Raw genomic sequence first — 21,519 nt, 5'->3', positions numbered from 1 at the left:
GGAGGCTGAAAAAGCAGTGATGTGGAACACGTGCAGGTACATCAAGGGAAGGAACGAGCAAGCATGATTAACAGGGAGTCAAATTTGACCTTTTATTTTAAACATGAATTAAAAATATTTTTTATCATCAGAGGTAGGCACAACATTTTGATATGCAGATATATTCACTGTAATACTGAAAAACTAAAAAAATAATATCTACATTTAAAGAAAGACATCAAAATTATAGAATACTTATTTCCTTCAAAACCATGCATTAAGTTTATTTTCAGGAAAAAAAAGTTATGAAAAAATCTACTTTAAAAGCTACAGATATGAAAATATACCCTACAATAACATTATTTTGTATGTTTCACTGCCTTAAAAATAGAAAAAACTGTCAATTTTGGTTTATGATTATAAAAATAGTAAAATGCATCTTATGGTTGATATTAAATAACATTATATGTGGTCTTATTCTCAAACTATATAAGAATAAAGTTATCCCTGGTCAAAAGCAATTTATCCATTTTATAACCTGCCCTTCTCCCCTTGCCGGATATAGCCGTATCAAGCTGTAATTCTTCCTTTAATCTTCACCTTTGAGGGAATTGATTACTGACAGTTTCATTTTACCCTGGAGTCACAGCAGTAAATCACAAACATTCACCGCTTTCATCCTGATGTAAATTATATTCTGATAAAGAAGCTGAAATTTCCACCTCTCCTACTTTAAACTTATATAATAAAAATCACTTTTGTTACAGAAATGCTTTAATCAGTATGCCTGGAAATTGTATTTTGAAAAAATATTTATGTACTAGAGGAATTTGGATTTTAACATAAGACATTTACTAAATCTAATTCTAAGAACATAGTTATTTCTTTTTCTAAAATTTAGTGGGAAGTTAGGTAAATTTAAAATAAAAAGCTCAATGTTTAAAATAGCTCTGAATACAGTCATAAGGATACTATCTATAACTCTAGTGCATTTTAAGTCAAGCACAGGTTGGTACTTAAAAACTTTCACTTGCAGTGAACACTTTCCCATCTTCTATTTTCAAATGACAAGTCACTAAAATGAAATAACTTACTCCAGGTCATAGCATAACTAACAGAATCTGGATTTAAATTCAGGTGTCCCTGACCTCTCAGCTAAGTAAAAGCAGAATGTTGTGTATTGATTTAAATATGAAGAATAAGAAACTTGTAGAACCCCCTACTCAAATTAATATCAATATTGCTTATCTTTTTTAAAGATTCATTTACTTGTTTTAGAGAGAGAACATGTGTGCACTACGGTATGGGAAGTAGGGCAGAAGGAAATGGAGAGAATCTCAAGCAGACTCCTGTTGAGTAGGGAGCCTGACACAGGGCTCGATCTCATGACCCTAAGATCATGACTGAGCCAGAATTAGGAGTTGGACACTTAACAGACTGAGCCACCCAACTGCCCCCCCCAACATTGCTTATTAATAACATTTCTACAATCAGGATTATGAAAAACTATGAGATTTTCAACATTATATTCAAGGAAGTTTTGATATTAAAACCATTATGTGTATTACATTAAAAAAAGTGGTAATTTATTTTTTACATTTTAACATGTGATCAGTCTGGTGTCAGATAATGAAGATTTATATAGAAGTAGATTTTGTAAATCTGAGCTGTCCAACATGATAGCCAATGGTAATGTATGTGGCTATTTATATTTAAAAGCTGAAATAAAATATAATTAAAAATTTAGCTCTCAAGTCACCCTAGCTATATTTTAAGTATTCAATGGCTACATGAGTCTAGAGGCTACTGTATTGGACTCTGCAGGTCTATTAGATTGCAGTGGAACTGTCTAATAAGACATGGAAGAAAAGAAGAAGAATCAGCAAAAGAAAATGCAAAGTGGTGGCTAATGAGATAAAAGGAAAACTGAGAATGTGGTATCCCAGAAACCAATGTATTAAGAAGCCGTCGAATCTGTCAAGTGCTGCTGATAGGTCAAGTAAGATAAACACAAAGATTTGACCATGGGAATGAGCAATGTGAAAGTCACTGGTGAGCTTGAATAAAACAGGTCAGAGATTTCAACAAATTCATAGAAGACGAAAAGTGACTAGAAACATCTGCCTGAAAACATTATGATGGGCTGTAGTGGATACAGAATCTATCTGGACATAAAAGTCAGGATCTGTGGGTAGAGAAACAGCATATTTGGTAGGGGGCAAAACAAAACCAAACCCAGGAGAAATAATTGAACGTTAGTATGTAAAACACTTGGGCCAAACAGGCTGCAGATCCCACATAAAATGGATGCTGCTGAGCATTAACCATAGTTAAAAAAGATTTAAAAATACAAAATAAATCAGTGGAATTGTCCCTAAAAATATTATTGAACATACCACTTGGGAAAGTAAAGACTTCTACAGTGAACACTATTGTCCCCTTATATTCTCATTCTGGCAATGAATCTGATAGTCTGACAGGTGGATTCATTTATCTTACTTGCTTACCCTAAATATAAGTTGCCAGTTAATATGTGTTAGCCGTAAATGCAAAGTTCTCAAGAGATGTCTGCTAAAGTGAACAAAATACTGAACAGAGTTATTTACACAACAGAAAAGGGACATCATATTTGTACCCAGTCTTTCCTTTTTAAAAAGAGACAGATACCAAGGATCATCAAACATCAAGGAAAAAACACTGCCATGAAAGAAAATATAGCATACATAAACAGAAGAAAAAACTGAGCACAGAGGAAAACATCAATTCAGAGAAAAGAACTTAGAGAGATTTAGGAAGATGTAATGATACCCACAAAACTCAGACACTAGAAAAAAACAAACAGGATAAGAAAGAGATCATAAAGATCAAAAGGACTCTTGGTGAATTAAGAAAGATTTAGAGTAAAGAAACGAGAGGCCTTTGAGACTAGTTAAAGGAAAGGATAAGGAGTCAAAGATGGGTCCACAGTTTCTACTTGAAAAATGGTAATGTTGTCATTGGAAATGAGACAAGAAAGTAAAATACAGGAGCTTTTTTCAGGAAATTAAAGCTCATGCATGAATATGATTACATTTCTGCCACTTATATGACAAAAGTGGTTAGTTTACATACATTTTGCTATACAAGCTTGCAGCTGAGTGTCTTTTCTGAAATTGGTTTTCATATTTCAGAACCATCTATATACTACAGCAGCTCTGTTTAACTTTGCCTATGCTTTCAAAAGATTCACACGTGGTCTTTTAAAAAAGGATGCTACATGCGAATATCTCCTATAAATCTTCAAAATATAAAAAAAGACAAATTAAGAAGTTGTTAATACACCAACTGGAAAGTTTCAAAAAAGGTAAACATCAGAATATCTATAAAATGCAAATTCAGTGGTCTGGCATGTACTCTGGCTGCATTAGGATAAATTATGTAGTTTTCATTTTTAATAAATCAATAGGATCTCATTTTAATTTCTTACAGTTAAGAGTTTTCAGTTGTCTGCTTTTTGCTTTTCACTGAGTATTAATATAATTATTTCACCTTAAAAATTAGCCTACTCGGCAAATGTTACAATATACTTCAACAACTAAATTTAATTTAGGTTCTTAAACAAAACACACACCCACACACAGAGAAAGTGACTAAAAAAAAAAAAACCTACCTTAAAGTTTTCCATTTTTAACAGATGGGGAAAAGGGCTGAAAATTGTAAGGCTGGAACCTATACATATGTAAATATCATGTAAAATAGCTTCTTAGAAAATAATTGGCTAGGAAATAGTGGACAAATTTAAGCTCATTCAAATCACAAGATTTGAATGAGGAGAAAAGTTTGCATTCCTATTCTCTCTTCAGAGGTTACTAGGAGAAATTTAGTAGCTAGATGGGGACATGAATACTAAATGCATATCCATGTGAATGAAGAACCATTAAGTACATTAATATTTACTAGAGTTGACAGAATAATTTTTAAATTAGGAAGTGATAAATATAGGATATACTTTAAGTTATCAATACAGTAATACCTTAATAATTCAAGTATTATTTATTATTCAGGAAATACAGGGGCTTCTAATTCAAGTGAGGATAAGTTTTAATCTTTAACAAATGGGTTAAGTTGGATCCCTGGAGAATTACTTAGTAAAATACTGATACTGGTGACTAAAATGGCATCATATACCTTGAATGTACAAATCAAACATGAATTTTAGAGAATCCAATTATAAGAGACAACATAGAAATTGTAACAAATGAAATCTCAGTCTCTGTGGAAAGGGAATATGAAATAGTGATGTGCTAAAGAAAAAAAATCTATGAAATCAAAGTCATTTGCTCAGTGTTGAGAAAAATCCAAATATGAAAATAGTACCACATCTTCAGGGCTTTTGTGTTGACTGGTACTTATGGGGAAAGCCGAAGTTTCAAAAACTAGATGGGTTCCAGTGGATTAAGTTTGAGATCTTGTTTGAATACTTTCCTCTTAAAATTACTTCATTTTAATGTCTTTTTTGGCATGCTTCTGAAAATTCTAGATCCATTGTTTGCTTCTATGACATTTTTTTTCTATAAATATCACTTAACACATTTTGTTAAATCATGTCTTAATGTAAGACTTCCTCCATTCCTTTGACCACAATACAAATTGCATGATTTCAAACTTAAAAAAAAAAAAGATATAAAAAGAATCTCCTAGGAAATCTCATGTTGTTTATTCCTACAGTTTCTTATGGATTTCGAAGTATTAAAATATTTTTTCTGATCCTCACCATCCTATGAAGTAGAAGATTCATATGAAGTAGAAAATAGGGCTAATACACCTAGAGAGATAAAGGCAGTCAGCCAAGATAACAGCTGGGAAGTGGCACAATTAGGGCTCAGGCCCAACTCCCCAGCCTTTCCGGACCCCAGGTCCAGTGCTTTCTGCACCATAATGCACAGGTGTTGAATTCAGAAAAGTGGTTGTTTTGGAAAACAAATTCTTGCACTTAAAAATTGCATAATAAAAACATTTTTGATTCTTTTAAGTACCATAAAGCACATTTAAAGACACCTGTCTACAGAAAATCAATTCTGTAGACATCTTTACCTATGGCAGTGAATGGATTCCTTTCACCCATCTACCACCTGAATTGAAATCTTGGAATTCTGGAAGTTTGAAATCAGAATAAAACATGCTTTTCAATTAACAGTTTAAAGTTTATTAAGTAATACTATCAGAAAACTGCCAATTCTGATAATAAGAGAAAGTTCTTTGAAGCTCATTTTACCTTCCTTAAAATGGAAACCCCCTATTGCCATCAGCTGTGTTTATTCACGGTCATTCTAACTCCCAATTTTTGCCAAAATGTTTTCTTTCCTTTCCTTTGAAATACAAGGAGCGTCATGTTTCCAACTTAGATATAATCTACCTTCTACAATGAGTTATATAATGATATCACAAAATCTCTGGTTAAACTATGACCCAGGATTCATTTTAGAATTCAGTGGTAATATTTTAAAAGTTTTGCATCTTTCTTTCTTTCTCTTTTCTTTTCTTTTCTTTCTTTCTTTCTTTCTTTCTTTCTTTCTTTCTTTCTTTCTTTCAGACTTTACTTATTTATTGTGAGAGACAGAGAGAGAGAGAGAGTGTGTGCGCACAAGCAGGGGGGAGAGCAGAGGGAGAGGAAGAAGCAGACTCCCTACAGAGCAGGGAGCCCACTGTGGGGCTCCATACTAGGACCCTGGGATCATGACCTGAGCTGAAGGCAGACACTTAACCAAGTGAGCCACCCAGGCATCCCAAAAGTTTTATATTTTTCTATAAGAAAATTAAAATCTTAAGAGATACTGAAATCTTGAAAACAATAAAAATAAATTTTAAGGGGCGCCTGGGTGGCTCAGTGGGTTAAGGCCTCTGCCTTCGGCTCAGGTCATGATCTCAGGGTCCTGGGATCAAGCCCCGCATCGGGCTCTCTGCTCGGCAGGGAGCCTGCTTCCTCCTCTCTCTCTGCCTTTCTGCCTACTTGTGATCTCTGTCTGTCAAATAGATGGGTAGACCTTTAAAAAAAAAAAAAAAAATAAATGAATAAATAAATAAATTTTAACTGGAAATGGCTCCTAATTTTAACAGCTGGTCAAGGGAGTTAAGTGTACACTTGTCAAAGACATACAAAAGTCAACTGTAAAAATATAGTTCTTCAAATATTAAACATGTGGATGCACAGAAGTTAACCTGACATCTCTTAACAAATACCGAAGTCATCTGAATCATTTTATGGTTATGTTTGAATCGAATACTTTGCCTATTTAAAATGAGAAAAAAAGTTAAGACTAAATGGTTGGCTGTAAGGTTTAATATATGTTTACATGGGATAATGAAAAGTACAAACAAAATATGGAGAAGACAGAAGCTATTGATTATTTTAAAGCACCATGTCACACTCTGTTTTTCCCATCAAATTCCCAGTCCACAATTAAAAAAAGATGCAATAAAACTACATTAATGAAGACATATTAATAAAATGATTCATATTTTATATGACAACTTATCTACTGAATATGAAGTAAATTTAACTTCCACCTAAATGTGAAAAGACTTACTAAGTATATACAAATGATACATGTTGTCCTTCAAATAGAAACATGCAAAGATGATACAACTACCCCTGCCAACAAATAAGCACTTCCTGCTAATTTCTGCTCCCCCTGCAACAGTAATTAATTCTACTTTTTAATGTATAATCTACACTTTAAAATTTACTTTCATAAAAACCCTTGAGATATTTCAAGGGTATCTGGGATTCAGACAAATGATCACAGAACAAAATTTTCCTACAGAGAACCTCTTGGTTTGACTGCGGCCTTAAATACCACAGTCTCACAAAAACCAAAGCTTAAAAAAATCAATAACTAGGGGTGCCTGAGTGGCTCAGTGGGTTAAGCCTCTGCCTTTGGGTCAGGTCATGATCCCAGGGTCCTGGGATTGAGCCCCATGTCAGGCTCTCTGCTCAGCAGGGAGCCTGCTTCGCTGTCTCTCTCTGCCTGCCTCTCTGCCTACTTGTGATCTCTGTCTGTCAAATAAATAAATAAACTCTTAAAAAAATCAATAAGTAGCAAACAGAATTATATCTAAAGGTCAAGGAAAAATATAAGTTCATTAGTCATCAGGAAATACCTTGTTGGCTCCTCAATTTTAACACCTGCACCTGTTCCACAGAGGCCATACTGTTCAGGTTATTACTCCATAGTAGATCATAGACGTCCAAAGCTGGTAACAACAGATAACACCCACAGCCAGAGGGACCACAGGCAGAGCGGGAGGTCCCTGGGCCAGGAATGATGCAGTGGCTCCAGGCACAGCTTCATGGAGGGTCAGTCCACTCCACCTCTTGCACTTGTGCCCTCCTCTAGAAGTAGGCAGTTTGGTTCTGTAGCATGAGAAGGAGTGAGCTAGTAGTGAGGAGATCCTGCTTTAAGACAACACCAGCTATGGGTACTCTGACCGGTCAGGATCGCTGCCTCTCATCCTCTCACTTCCACGCTACAGGGGCTGAGTAGCAAACGTTTTAAAGTCCTAGAAGCTCCGAAAAGATTCCACCCTGTATGATTTTAATGTTTACCTTATTTCTTAGAAAGTTTTACTGAGGATCAGAGAATGTACATGAAAGCACTTTATCATTTTTTTACAAACACAAATTGCTGTTACTATTTTAGAGATCTTCATTATATTAAAGAAGTATGGACACAGTTTTGAGATGCAGTATTACATGTTCTCTACATGGTGAGGTATTATGAGCTACAGCCTACAATTTAACCTAAAATGTTAAAATTACCATTTTCTTTTATTCCACCCCGTTTTATTAAAGGATAACTGACAGAACTGTAAACTTTTCTTTCTCATAAAAGTTACTCAGGGAGAGATTTATAGTTTTAGCTTTAATTGGATTAATAGGATTAATTGATTGATTCTTGGTAATTAAGAACCCAGGGTAATAGCCTAATGAATCTTACTTCACAAAGTATCTCATAATACTTTAAAGTAAGTATCTCTTAAGAGTTGTATCCAGCTTTTTTGGAACTAGAGGGTATTATGCTTAGTGAAATAAGTCAATCGGAGAAAGACAACTATCATATGATCTCCCTGATATTAGGAAATGGAGATGCAACATGGGGGGTTTGGGGGGTAGGAAAAGAATAAATGAAACAAGATGGGATGGGGAGGGAGATAGACCATAAGAGACTCTTAATCTCACAAAACAAACTGAGGGTTGCCGGGGGTGGGGGGGGGGACGGGGTTAGGGTGAGGGTGGTGGGGTTATGGACATTGGGGAGGGTATGTGCTATGGTGAGTGCTGTCGATTCACAGACCTGTACCCCTGGGGCTAATAATACATTATATGTTTATAAAAAAATTAAAAAAATTATTAAAAAAAAGAGTTGTATCCAGTTTTTTTCCTCTGGAACCCATCCCTCACTTAGTTACCAGATATGTTTTTTAAAAACACATTTTATCATATGTCTTTCATACTCATACGTTTGGACAGCTCTAGTTTATCTAGAAAATAAAATGGGAATTACTCAGTAGGACACAATTTGACCCTAATCTACCTTTACAGACTCAGTTCTTCCTAAACACATCCACCTCAGCATTTCTTCCAGTTAAGAGTCAGCCTGACTCCGAGCCAAGTCAAGCTGTCATCAAACGGTATGTCTGTTTACCTAGTTCTTTGTTTACTTGGCATGGCCTCCTGAAACCCCGCTCCCCCAAGATGCTGATGAGGCCAAAACGATGACAGAGGCATGATGTTCGAAGGTTTTATAAGACAGGATAAAGACTCTAAGAATCATTTTAATTGTGATAGGAAGACACACGGACACCCTGATCTAATTCATTTTTTAAAGAATCACTTTGGCTGCTATGGGGAGAATAAGCTAAGAGACAAGAGTGTAAGTATGGAAGTGGTCGGGGGAAAAACACAGCTAAAAAGTGGCTCCTAGTTCTGAACAACTGGGTAAATGTGGTCAGAGTGCTGGGATTGGGAAGCCTTTGTGTGTAGGAGGGAAAGCAGAGGTAGAAGGGGCATGGGGCATGACTTTTGTTTGGACATATAAAATCTGAGAAAGCTCAGGGCGCCTGGGTAGCTCAGGTGGTTGAGCATCCGACTTGGTTTCAGCTCAGGTTATACTCTCATGGGTCTTGAAGCAGAGCCTTGCAGCAGGCTCTGTGTTCAACGGGGAATTTGCTTGAGATCTCTCCCTCTGCCCCTCCCCCAACATGTGCAACATGCATGAACTCTCTCACATAAACACAAAAATCTTAAAAAAAAAAAATCTGAGAAAGCTCTTGGTTGCTCTACCCCTCTTGATTCCAGTGACACTCTGTTTATACTGTGATTTTATAATCTGTCACATGCTGACATAATTTGTTCCATGCTTATCACTCTCCCCAGTCAGACTGGAGGCTGCTTGAGGGCAGAAACTGTAATATTTAGTACATATTGTTAAGAGAGGACCTTCAACAAAGCAGTCAATTAAATGACTATAGAATGAAAAAGGTACTGTTATAGAAGCTGAGGAATGCCAACCTAACAAGAAAAAGTTACTTTTCTAGCAGTCTCCATCATCCAGAACTTACCCTGAATCAGGGTTAACAGAAGTTACTGCAGACCATAAACCTGCATTGCTCGGAATCTAGGCTTCCAGCACAGAAACTCACATAGAAATATAGCAAATCAACCTGTGCTTTTCAGCCTCCTAACAGGGGGCCCATACTGATTAGCTCAGTGTCAAATAGCTTTTCTTTCTCGCTCTTTTTTTTTTTTTTTTTTTTAAGATTTCATTCATTTATTTATTTGAGAGAGAGCACAAGCAAGAAAGCACAAGTAGTGGGAGGGGCTGAGGGACAGGGAGAAGGAGCCTCCCCACTGAGCAGGAATCCTTGTGGGGCTCAATCTGAGGATCTGGGGATGATGACCTGAGCAGAAGACAGACACTTAACCAACTAAGCCACCCAGGTACCCATAAAAAGCTTTTCTTTATACTGTACAAAGCCAAACATCTACAGATATGACTTGAATATTTACATAGGTTTTCAAGTAAGATTTTTATTTTCAAACATCATCTACATTAGTTTTTGTAATCTTTATTTTTTAAGATTTTATTTATTTATTTTAGATAGATAGATAGATAGATAGAGAATGCGCGAGCACCAGTGCACGCACATGTAGCGGCAGAGAGGGTTGGGGGCCTCAATCCCATGATCCTGAGATCACGACCTGACCAGAAATCAAGAGTTGATGCTTAACCGGCTAAGCCAACCAGGCCCCCTGTTTTTGTAGTCTTGTATTTCAGATACTAATATACACAGATTCTTATATTTCAGATTCTAATAGATTTCTTGTATAGTCAGGAACGTTTAACTGTTTATCCCTTTTAAAAGCTCATTTGAATACTGAATAGAATCACAGATTTTTTTTTTTTAAGATCTTATTTATTTATTTGACAGACAGAGAGAGAGAGAGAGATGGAGAGAGACCGCACCAGCAGGGAGAGCAGCATGCAGAGGGAGAGGGAGAAGCAGATCCCCCAACATGGGGCTCTATCTCAGGACCCTAGGATCTTGACCTAAGCTGGAGGCAGACACTTAACTGTCTGAGCCCCCCAGGAGTCCCTAAAATCACAGAATTTTTAAGATAGAAACTCACTAAATCCAGAATTTTAAAGAATTTTTAAGACAGAAACTCACTAAATCCAGAGCCCTCATTTATCTGTAGGGATAAGAAAACAGGCCTGAAAAAAATTTCTCAAGATTGTACAGTCATGTAGAAATGGAGCCAGGTGTAGAAACTAGTTCATCAGTTTTCTACTACATGATTCTTTTCCACAAAGATAAACTTCTTAATGAATAAAATCGATTAATTTGGCCATTTTGCAATGGACTACATATTCTGCTTCTATAAGCTTTCTATACAGTGATATCTCAATAAATTTTACAGGAAGGCTATGCCTTAAAATGAGGTCAAGCATATTAGTAACTAAAACAGTCACGTGAAGCAGTGTTACCATGTATTACGTGGTTTGATGGTAATGCTTCTGAGAGCGGGCACACACACAGAGACGTGCATGATAGAAATGCTATACTTAAGAGCTATATGGCCATGGAAAGCTAAAGGTCAATGGACCAAAGCCTATGTACAATGGTGAAGTTTGTACAACTTCCCTTTATCATATCTAGCTTTCCCTTTAGTCTTTACCTGTTTCAGTGGTAATCCTTCCTCCCATTTCAAAAGGCTTCCTACATATCCTTATTTTTCCCTTTATGAAATAGGAAAGAATTTTATTTCTATTATCTTCACCTTATTTGCTGACAAACTTAAGATACTACTTGAATGAATTTTAATCAATATATTATAACTCCACCAGACACTTCTACACTTTTGATCCTGAAGTGTGGAATCCTGGATTTGTTCCCAGAAGAATTTTAGACCTCAGCAGGAAGATGGCAGGAATCAAGTGGTGGAGACCAGTTGTCTCCCTCCTGGTCATTAAAATGGCATGATCTGAAGGCAAACCAAGTATCTAGATGGGGTGCAGAGAGTAAGAGTCTAAAGAGGTGGCATGGACTGTGACTCTACTGTGCTTAAGAATGACCAATGCCACTGTTCCAACTTCTGGCACACATCTGAAACATTAGAAATTTAAAATTTCTAAGGTCTGGGATAACTTCGTTATTATAGTGATTTGCAACTGGAATTGAAAGTTTGTGTGAAGCTAGCATGCACACTCATCATGTTTATAAGTATGTTACATGCATAGGTTGCCTTATGCTTACAATGTGTTTTCGTATGTGCGTTGTGACTTGAACTCCAACACCACCAAGTGTAAACATCATTTCTACTTTCAAATCAAGATTTAAGGGGATGACGGTAATAAAAGGCACAGCCAAGACTGAATACAAGAATTCTTAATCCAAGTATGTTTTCACTGTAATGTGTAACTTATACAGCAACATTAAAATACAATAATATTAAATAGCTTCCATATGTAACTCCAAACACTTTTAAAGTAGAAAAGTAATATGGTTCCCAAATTTCTAAATAAATTATGTTGCTCTTTTGAAGCTCAAGTTCATTATAATCTCTTTGTCAAAGATAATTTTGTTCTCTGCTGTCTCACCTTTCTAAAAGAATTCAGTAGAAAAAATACTGTGCAAACATACAGCTTAATGAACAGAAATCATCTTCTTTAATTACCCAAAATATACATTTCTCACCTTGATGCTTTTTCTTTGACAGCCTGTGAAAATCTTATTCAAATAAATTTAAAACATTAGCCTAAAAATTTGCAACTGCACAGTTTGTTTCAACTCAGTGATTCATGTAGATTTTTATAAGTAGCTTCTTTGCATATCTTATTAATTTGCCAACCTTGAAGAAACATGGTATCACTGGCAGGTTGTATCTTGTTTCTTCTCAAATGTATTTTACCTTGGTTTTTCTTGAAATGAGTTATAGAATGGGATTATTCATCAACTATGGCTCCTTTATCCAAGGGAAAGTGAATCAGATTTCATATTACACAGATTTAAGATTCACATATTTTGCTACTTTAAAATTATTTTCTGCTCAATAAAATAGAGCTTTAGAGTATCCACTATTAAACTTACCAAATTCAAATTTGCTTTTAAAAGAATTTTAGTGATTATAAAGAAAAAAGATGCTAGAATATCATTCAAGTGCGAAAACTGACCATTACAAAGCTATGAGCTGTATTTCTGAAGTGAAATAAAGGATATTCATAAAAAAACAGCATCTGCACATTTAAAAGAATACTCAAAATAAGAAAGGGCTCACCGGGCTGAGGGAAACCAGACTGAGGTAGAATCTGATGAGCGGCCAGCATGTCTGACTGTTTTAACTTAGACTGCTGTGAGGAGGCTGACGTTGAAGAAAAGGAGAGATTTTTGTTGACCTGTAATAGGAAAGGCAAATCAGAACCAAAGTGTAATTTCCGGGGTTACTGATGCAAAAACTGGATGAGAAATATTTGCCTGCGATGCAAACCAGGTCACATGGTAGATCAAAACAAATGGTAAGGATTTATATGCTTAGTTTTTAAGGTTTACAGAACAGAATCGTTTTTATCAAGGAAGGAGTACAGTGGTAATGAAAGCGTCGCTGTATGAAAGTACATCTGCCTTACCAAAACAAATCTGCTTATCGTGAAATTGACATTATTAATAACTTAAATAGAGTGGTCTTAAAAGTTATTCAAAGACAGGCAAAAATTAAAAGTGACCCCACTTCCGACTTTCAATTAAGAAAGTTAAAATGTTTCACAGTCACATTTCTTCAGCATTTTGAGAACTAGCAGGTCCTTCCTTTTTAGAGACTGCACAGAAAACTCCTATAATACTCATGTTTACACACATCATGGTGACACGGGTAACAGAGCTGTAACCTCACTTGCCAAATGGAATAGCTATCATTGCATCAAAAACACTTATTCTTAAGGCACTGTTTAAAAACAATACTGATCTAATGATGAAGCAAAATTTCTGTAAGTAAATACAATGCTCTATAACACAAGAAGCTTACTATGACTATCTGAATACAATACTGTCCTCCAGAAATGACACCTGTAACAAATACAACATTGTAACTATAGCTTTTGTAGGAAAACAAAGAACAGCTCACAAAGAAAGTTTTACATGTAAATTTATCTTGTAACTTGGAATTAATTTTGGCAAGGATCTAGTCTCTTGTCTGATTATTATTCATTACTTATTTTTTGAAAATCAGGATAAAAATTTTCAGAAATCAGGATAAAAATGTGATCTAATTCTGAAAGATTTGGAAGTCTGAATTTCTAATTTACTGCAAAATGTAATTTGTAACTTGTCAACTAGTAAATGATAGTTTATGGCATTAAACGCTAATATATGAAAACAGCTGCCTTCTCTCATTGTAAAAAATAATCGAAATTCCCTTTTGATGCTCTACATAGTAGTGGATTGTGATTATTACATGTCCTTTATCTGACTCATCATTTATATAATGTTTGTAAATGCTTCTCTTCTTTCAGTGACAGTAAATGGTATATCTTAGATTAAGCTTTTCTCTTGAAGCAAAGGGCTTTTACATTTTGGGGAAAAAGTCTACAATCATTAAGACCACATGACAATACAGTTCTAAAGTTGGTAAACTGTTGTGATATTATTTTACAAAAAGCAAAAATATTTTTCAAAGTAGTTAGATGGGGTTAAATACCACACCAGTGCTAAAAAAATTATCCAGCTTTAAAAATTCTATCAGAATCCATTGTTAAACACTGACCGAAATTAATGGTGACTTTATAGTAATATAATACCTAAAGTAACAATGAGATCATCTCACATCTTTGAGCTTTATTTCCATCTTAAAGCACAGGTAATAAAAATAAAAACAGTAAGCATGCTTCAGTGGGAAATGTGCTGGAGGAACAATAAAGATGAACTGGTATAATAAATTGCCATTTACATATGTGAGACATAAAGCCCTAAATAACATATTAAATAAAAAACAGATTTAAATTGAGTATGTTGGCAAAGGGAAGCCATAGGACACTACACAAATAAAGTTCTATAGAAATACTGGTTATTAACATCACTAGAAATCAGAGTAATTAGGGATATGTAATTTAGTATGATGATGCAGTAAATATTTCAGGGAGCTATGCTTTTAAATGGAAGTACTATACACAGTGATATATTTATCATTTAACAATCTAATTCACTTCTCTTTTTAGAATCATTTTCAGTTTTACTTCTGCGTTCTTAGAAATTTTTATCCTACATGTCAAACAATGCATTTTGAAAGCTGGTGCAAAAGAACAGGTGTATGCTGGGGATGAGGACACACACACACACACACACACACACAGAGTCTTTTTAGTATTCCTTTTCAGATATTTACTTGTGCTAAAACAAAAAGAATACCAGGAAAGCTAGAATAGGATACTTGTCTCTGCTCAAAGAGAGAAACTTTACAGTTTCTTCCTAAGCATTTTTAAAATTCTGCTCTTCTTGACACATTTTTGAAGAGACTATCTTATATCTATGAAGTGGTAATTGGCAACATACAGCAGATTTTAAAGGTTTTGGACAGTTGTTAATTATTACAGTGACTTGAAATTAGTACTCAAAGTATTTTCAAAGCTAGCCTATACACATTCACTACTTACAGGGAGAAAAATAATAATAACCATTAAATAGAGTGAAGCAATATCTATTTTTGTAATACATGCTGTGGAAAAGAATTGCTTAATAATTTTACAACAACAGAAAGGTTGGCTAAGATAGTCTACCCTATACGAATCTGCCCTCTTTTCACAACATGCTTTTCTGCTTGCTTCATGCAAAAACCACAGTCTGCCAAAGTCAGTTTAATACCTCCAAACTGGGGAAAACAAAAAGCATAAAAATTTGATGAAATTCATAATAGAAAAAAAGAAAAAGTATCACCTGAATTTCTGTCACGTTAATCACAAAAATGTTTTTGGCTACTCTTTCAGAGCAGAAGCAGCTTTGTGCAAAACATGCAAACACTAATTCTCTAAGAGGAGGTTAGTTTTCATATTAAAAAAGTCACTGTCCTGATCTAAAACTGAGGGCACAACACTGAACAAGCTAACAATTAATTTCTTTTTTGGTGATTAGCTAAACTATGAAACCTTTGGGAGATACGTAACACTCATTTTCATACACACTTATAAGCCTAATCATCTTAGCTGATTTTAGATCACATGCTACATTCACCTGAAGAATTGTTTTTAAAATTTCAAGCTGTGAAGACACCTCCAATTGGTTTTAAATTGTAACTTGAAATATGATAATACTGTCTATATACTCACGTTTGCAAATTTTTCCCCCTTCTTCCTGCAGAAGGCTGTTTTTTTCCATTAAATTGGAAAAAAATACAGTTAATACTTTAATTCGAGGATGGTTCTGGTTGCAAAAAAACCCCCAATACCCAGAAAATGTTTTATGGCAAATCAAATGTCTATTATAAAAATTAGAATCCCAGTAATTAAAGAACATATGAAACAGAAAACCTGAGCCACAGTGAGATTGAAGGCAACTGAAGGCAGTTATCAATATTCTAGCACCATAAATTTAAAGCAGCTTAAATTCTTGTGATTTCCAGGTAAAACCTAACAAATGAGTAGCCTTTGGTGTCATAAAGAGAAATTCAAACATGAGTTCTACTTCTCTAGATATTTTCCTTATAAATTACTATAGTGACAAGAGGGATTAGGAAGAAACACGGTTCCTGCTGGAAAAGAAATTTCTACAGTGGGATAAGGTGCCAGAAAATCTCCCTTCAAATCAGTTCATCACAACTGCATGAACTAAAACCAGAATTCCAATTTGAATCAGTTATAATGAAGTTCAGTTTTTCAGTACTTAATGCAGACCTTTTGAGCCTCTAATATATATATATATACCAAGGACTGGTAGTGCAAGATGATTAATGGGACTCCCCTGTGCAAAACTTAAAATTAAGATTTGGTGCTGGTTCAAAATGGAATACTATGCAGCCATCAAAAGAAACGAAATCTTGCCATTTGCGACAACATGGATGGAACTAGAGCGTATCATGCTTAGCGAAATAAGTCAAGCGGAGAAAGACAAATATCATATGATCTCCCTGATATGAGGAAGTGGTGATGCAACATGGGGGCTTAAGTGGGTAGGAGAAGAATCCATGAAACAAGATGGGATAGGGAGGGAGACAAACCATAAGTGACTCTTAATCTCACGAAACAAACTGTGGGTTGCTGGGGGGAGGGGGGTTGGGAGAAGGGGGGTAGGGTTATGGACATTGGGGAGGGTATGTGCTTTTCGGTAAATTGGAAGGGGAGATGAACCATGAGAGACTATGGACTTTGAAAAACAATCTGAGGGGTTTGAAGTGGCGGGGGGGTGGGAGGTTGGGGTACCAGGTGGTGGGTATTATAGAGGGCACAGCTTGCATGGAGCACTGGGTGTGGTGAAAAAAAATAATGAATACTGTTTTTCTGAAAATAAATAAATTGGAAAAAAAAAAAAACCATCTACCCAACAACATGCCTTAGTCAAAGTCAATTTACCTCAATATATTTTGATTTTCTTCAAACTTCTGCCTCTTTTCTTAACATATTTCCTTACTTCACAGAGAAAATTTGGTCTTCAACCCTCTGAAATCTTCATTTTCAAACTTATGAAAGAATATACATCATGCCTCCACCTTCAATGTCTTTTCTTCTAGTGTCCTTCTGTTAGAGATTAGTACCTCCATCTATTCCCTTGGGGATACTTAAAGTTCTTCATAATTCTTTCAAATTCTCTACTGGCTGTTTCCTTATAGGATATAAGCACAGATCTTTCTGCTTCAGTATAAAAACAAATAGCAAACAATCAAAAACTCTCTCAATGATTCCATAATTTCCTTAAGCTTCACTAAAAGCTACACTCCTTGAAAAGCAGCACATAACTACTACCCATTTAACTTAAACATTCAGTCTCAACCAAGTACAACTAAGCTTTTCTCCACCAGAAGACTAAATCTGAAGTTAAAGTCACCACACCCAAGACTTCAAATGGTCAGTTAACAGACTGATTTAAGCAGCTAGGATCTCTAACACTGCCCATTGCTCTCCTCCCTTTTTCTGGAAAACTATTTTCTGTTGGTTTATCCTGCCACTGCTTATCAGGGTTGTTTGCTAGACCCATTGGACCTTCTCTTCCCTCACACTGCAAGCTTACCCTGGGCAGCAACATTTGTTTTCATCACTTCATCTGCCAACTATGCTGATGTTTCTTTTTCTTTCTTTCTTTCCCTTCCTTCATTCCTTCCTCCCTCCCTCCCTTTCTTTTTTTATTATTATGTTCAGTTAGCCAACATAGATTACATCATTAGTTTCAGAAGTAGTGTTCAATAACACCCAGTGCTCATCACAAGACGTTTTTTAAATCCCAAACTCTTCCAATCAGTAGGTTCAAGACTAAACCAACTTTTCCTCGACTATTTACTTCCTCAGGAAAGCTCTGCTATCCACCTAAGTTGCCTTCGCCAGAAAGGTGGGAAGCCTACACTGCCATCTCGCCCTCCACAGAGAATCAGTCACGAAGTCAATTAGGTGCTCTGACATCTGACTTCATTCTTTCTCCAGTCAGTGCTTTGGGTCAGGCCTTCTCTGCTTGCAAACTACTGCAGTCGCCTCTGGATTTGTTTTCCCTATCTCCTGTTTCTCTAATTCTTCTGCACTGCTGACAACATGCTCTTCCTAAAATGCTAATTTTATTCAGTAACATTTCTGGTTAAAACCCACCATCAGTTGTTCTACTAGATAAAGTCCATAGTTTTTAGCCTGACATACAAAGCTTTCCATATTCTAACAACTACCTAGCTCTCCAACCTTATGGCTCCTTTTCTTATTTTCCAGCTACAACAAAATGCACGGAGCTCTGCAGACCCGCCAGGCTGTTTCACGTCCCTGTGACTCAGCTCTCACTGTTCCATTTCCAGGAATGGGCTTTCCTTTAGGCGCCATCTTCCTGGTGGATGCCAACTCCTTTTTCAAGCTTTAGCTCAAGTATTACATCATGTGTGAAAAGCCTTTCAGATTTTCCCAGGAGCATTTTACTCCCTTCCCTGTCTTTCCACTATGTCTTGTGTATTTTCTGTCTTCTATTATCACAACGCCAGTAACACTTTTGTGTGCTTATGTATTTAGTTAATTACCACCCACCAAACTGTAATCTTCTTGAGGGTAAAGAACCAATTTTTGTTCATCTTTCTTTAGTAAATAACTCATATAGCACTAATAGGAACTGCATGGAAGTCAAATGACTTAATATACATGTGAAAGGAGTATATGTTTACTGTCTTGCCCAAACTTAACATGGTATTTGTGTTGAACCACTATTCTATGCAAATCTCAACTTAATTTTTACCTCTTCATGATAAAAATACCCAAACTTGTTTTAGGAGATTAAAAAAATTATCTTCTCTGGATTCTCTATTTTTTAAAACTTTTTATTTTTCAGACTTCCCAAATCTTTTTTTTTTTTTTTAAGATTTTATTTATTACTTGACATGAGAGAGAGTATGGGCAGGGGCAGCAGCAAGGAGAGGGCAAAGCAGACTCCCTGCTCATTGGGCTTGATCGCAGGACCCTGGGACCATGACCTGAGCCAAAGGCAAGCGATTCACTGACTGAGCCACCTAGGCACCCCCCAAATCTAACTTTTTAATGATAAGAATTAGAGAATAAAAGGCTTAAGTGTAAGGAACATATTAAAATACATGGTTTAATATTCAAATTTAAATCTAGAAATGAATGTGTGAAATAATAGAAAAAAAAATATTGGTTTCTGGCTCCAGTTTCTGGCACAGAGCTCCTAAAACCCTGTGATTTCCTAAGTGATAAAACTACTAGGAGGATCTTTTGTTCTACTATTTGGTCTTTGACTCTGGTTCCAAACACTGAGTTCCTAACATATCTTGGAATTTCCTGGGTGACAGAAATGTCTTTTGTTCTGCTGAAGTGACTCTTGGTGTGCTCTTTCTCTCCAGAAAGATCAAGCCATGATTAGAAACTTGGAATTTTTAGCCCATCCCTCATTTTCCAGAGAGGGGAGAGGGGCTAGAAATGAAATTATAACTGACCATGCCTACCTGAAGAAACCTCCATAAAACTCCCCATCATATGGGGTCTGGAGAGCTTCCAGGGTGGTGAATACATGGCAATGCTGGAGAGCGGTGTGCTTACAGAGGTCATGGAAGCTCCAGGACCCTTCCACATACTTTGCCCTATGCAGCTCTTCCATCTGGATGTTTATCTGTCTCCTTTATAATACACTGGCAAATAGTAAGTAATTTGTTTTCCTGAGTTCTTAGTGAGCTGCTCCAGCAAATTAATTGAACCTGAGGAACTGTCATGTCTCCAGTTTATAGCTGATTGGTCAGAAATACAGGTAACAACCTGGACCTGCAAATGACATTGGAAATGGCAGGGGTGGGGGCAGGGAGAACAGGTGAAGTATTGTGGGACTGAGTCCTTAACTTGTGGGATCTGCCAATCTGCTACCATCCCCAGGTACACAGAGTCAAAAGGGAGTCAAATTGTAGAACATCCAGCTGGGATCGCAGAGAACCACTTGGTGTGGGGAAAACCACAGCACATTTGGTGTCAAAAGTGTTTCAGGTACTGGTAGCAGTGCAAGAGTAAAGGAGACACTTAGGAGAAAAACTGGCTTTTCCTAACACAAGGACTTTTTCTAAAATTTCCAGGAATGGAATTCCGTAATTTTAGTGGCCTACTGTAGCCTGTAGCACTCCTACAGTCAAGCCAGTCTCCCAAATACTGTTAAAATAACAATACTTGATTTGCTATTATCCAGTTTTGGAATGACATAAAGAAATAATTACGAGCATTAAAAACAAATTATTAAAAAGAAACTGTCCAAAAAACTGCATATCATTATTCTATTCAAATTTCAAATATTCAAACTATTTTTAGGAGATAAAAAAATTATCTTCTCTGGATTCTCTATTTTTTAAACTTTTTTACTTTTCAGTGAACAAATGTTCTAAGATATATCTGACTGGAATTATTACCTTACTTGTATAAAATTATTCTACTAAACATAATTAATAAACTTTAGCTTGGCTGCCCTTATATTCTTCTTGGGTAGGGGATATTAATAATTAAACAAACAAACAAATAGAGTTTCATGGCATTAATAATTTGACAGAGGAGTTTGAAAATTCAGGAATACAAGATCAGAGGTTGAGGCAATACTACGTAGAGCTGAAAAAAAGGAAAAAAGGAAGGGAGGGAAAACAGGGAGGAAGAAGGAAGATGGGAGGAAGGGAGCATGGCAGAATGGAAGGAAAGAAGGAGAGAAAGCAGAAAAAGAGTTGTTTCTCCCTGAGGGAATTCATAATTGAATTCACAGAGACAGGCAGAATCAATGATAATTTAAGGAAGAGTAGGCCCAATTATATCACATGCCAGGTATGAATATAAATATGTTTGGGAACATAAGAAAAACAAATTCATTATGTTTATGAGGAATAATACAAAGCTTAGTGGAAACAGATTCCAGCTAATACCATTTCTGATATACTTCAATCCAACCCCAAGCACAGAAAGGAGTAAGGAAATTTGTAAATTATAAATTCATATGTAGATATTTTAAGGGCTCTATCAGTTCAGAGCAATACAAGACTTCTAATACCAGTTACTATCTTTGAGCAATCGGATGAGAACTCTCAGCTTCCCATCATCAAATCTGTTATCTAAGTAAGCATCTACCCAGTTTCTACCTACGTGCCGATCAGAAGGGATGAAAAATCCCTTCTCTTAAGGCCAGTGTCTCCGTGAGCATTCAGGACTACATCTCCTCTCACTTTTTCAAGGACTTGAGTACAGCAATTACCACCTCCATGGTAATTCTTCTCCATCACCACTGAATTATCCCAATCAGCAGATAAGTATGCTTTAATATTGTCCACTTAAGATTCCTCTTCAGTCCCTGTTTCTTTGCTCC

The 21,519-nt window shown here is 36.0% G+C and overlaps 1 protein-coding gene across 3 annotated transcripts in view; it reads right to left on the bottom strand.

Moving 5' to 3' along the window:
* Nucleotides 1-21,519, bottom strand: part of AHI1 (Abelson helper integration site 1) — a 216,487-nt gene that overhangs the window by 103,577 nt on the left and 91,391 nt on the right. For all 3 annotated transcript variants that reach the window (XM_044248265.1, XM_044248275.1, XM_044248284.1), the window contains one exon: nucleotides 12,797-12,914. In XM_044248265.1, coding sequence (XP_044104200.1) covers nucleotides 12,797-12,914 — 118 coding nt within the window. The remainder of the gene's footprint in view (nucleotides 1-12,796; nucleotides 12,915-21,519) is intronic.

The sequence above is a fragment of the Neovison vison genome, chromosome 1 (genome assembly GCF_020171115.1).
Source record: "Neovison vison isolate M4711 chromosome 1, ASM_NN_V1, whole genome shotgun sequence".
Lineage (NCBI taxonomy): Eukaryota > Metazoa > Chordata > Mammalia > Carnivora > Mustelidae > Neogale > Neogale vison.
This window is presented reverse-complemented; position numbering and strand designations above follow the sequence as displayed.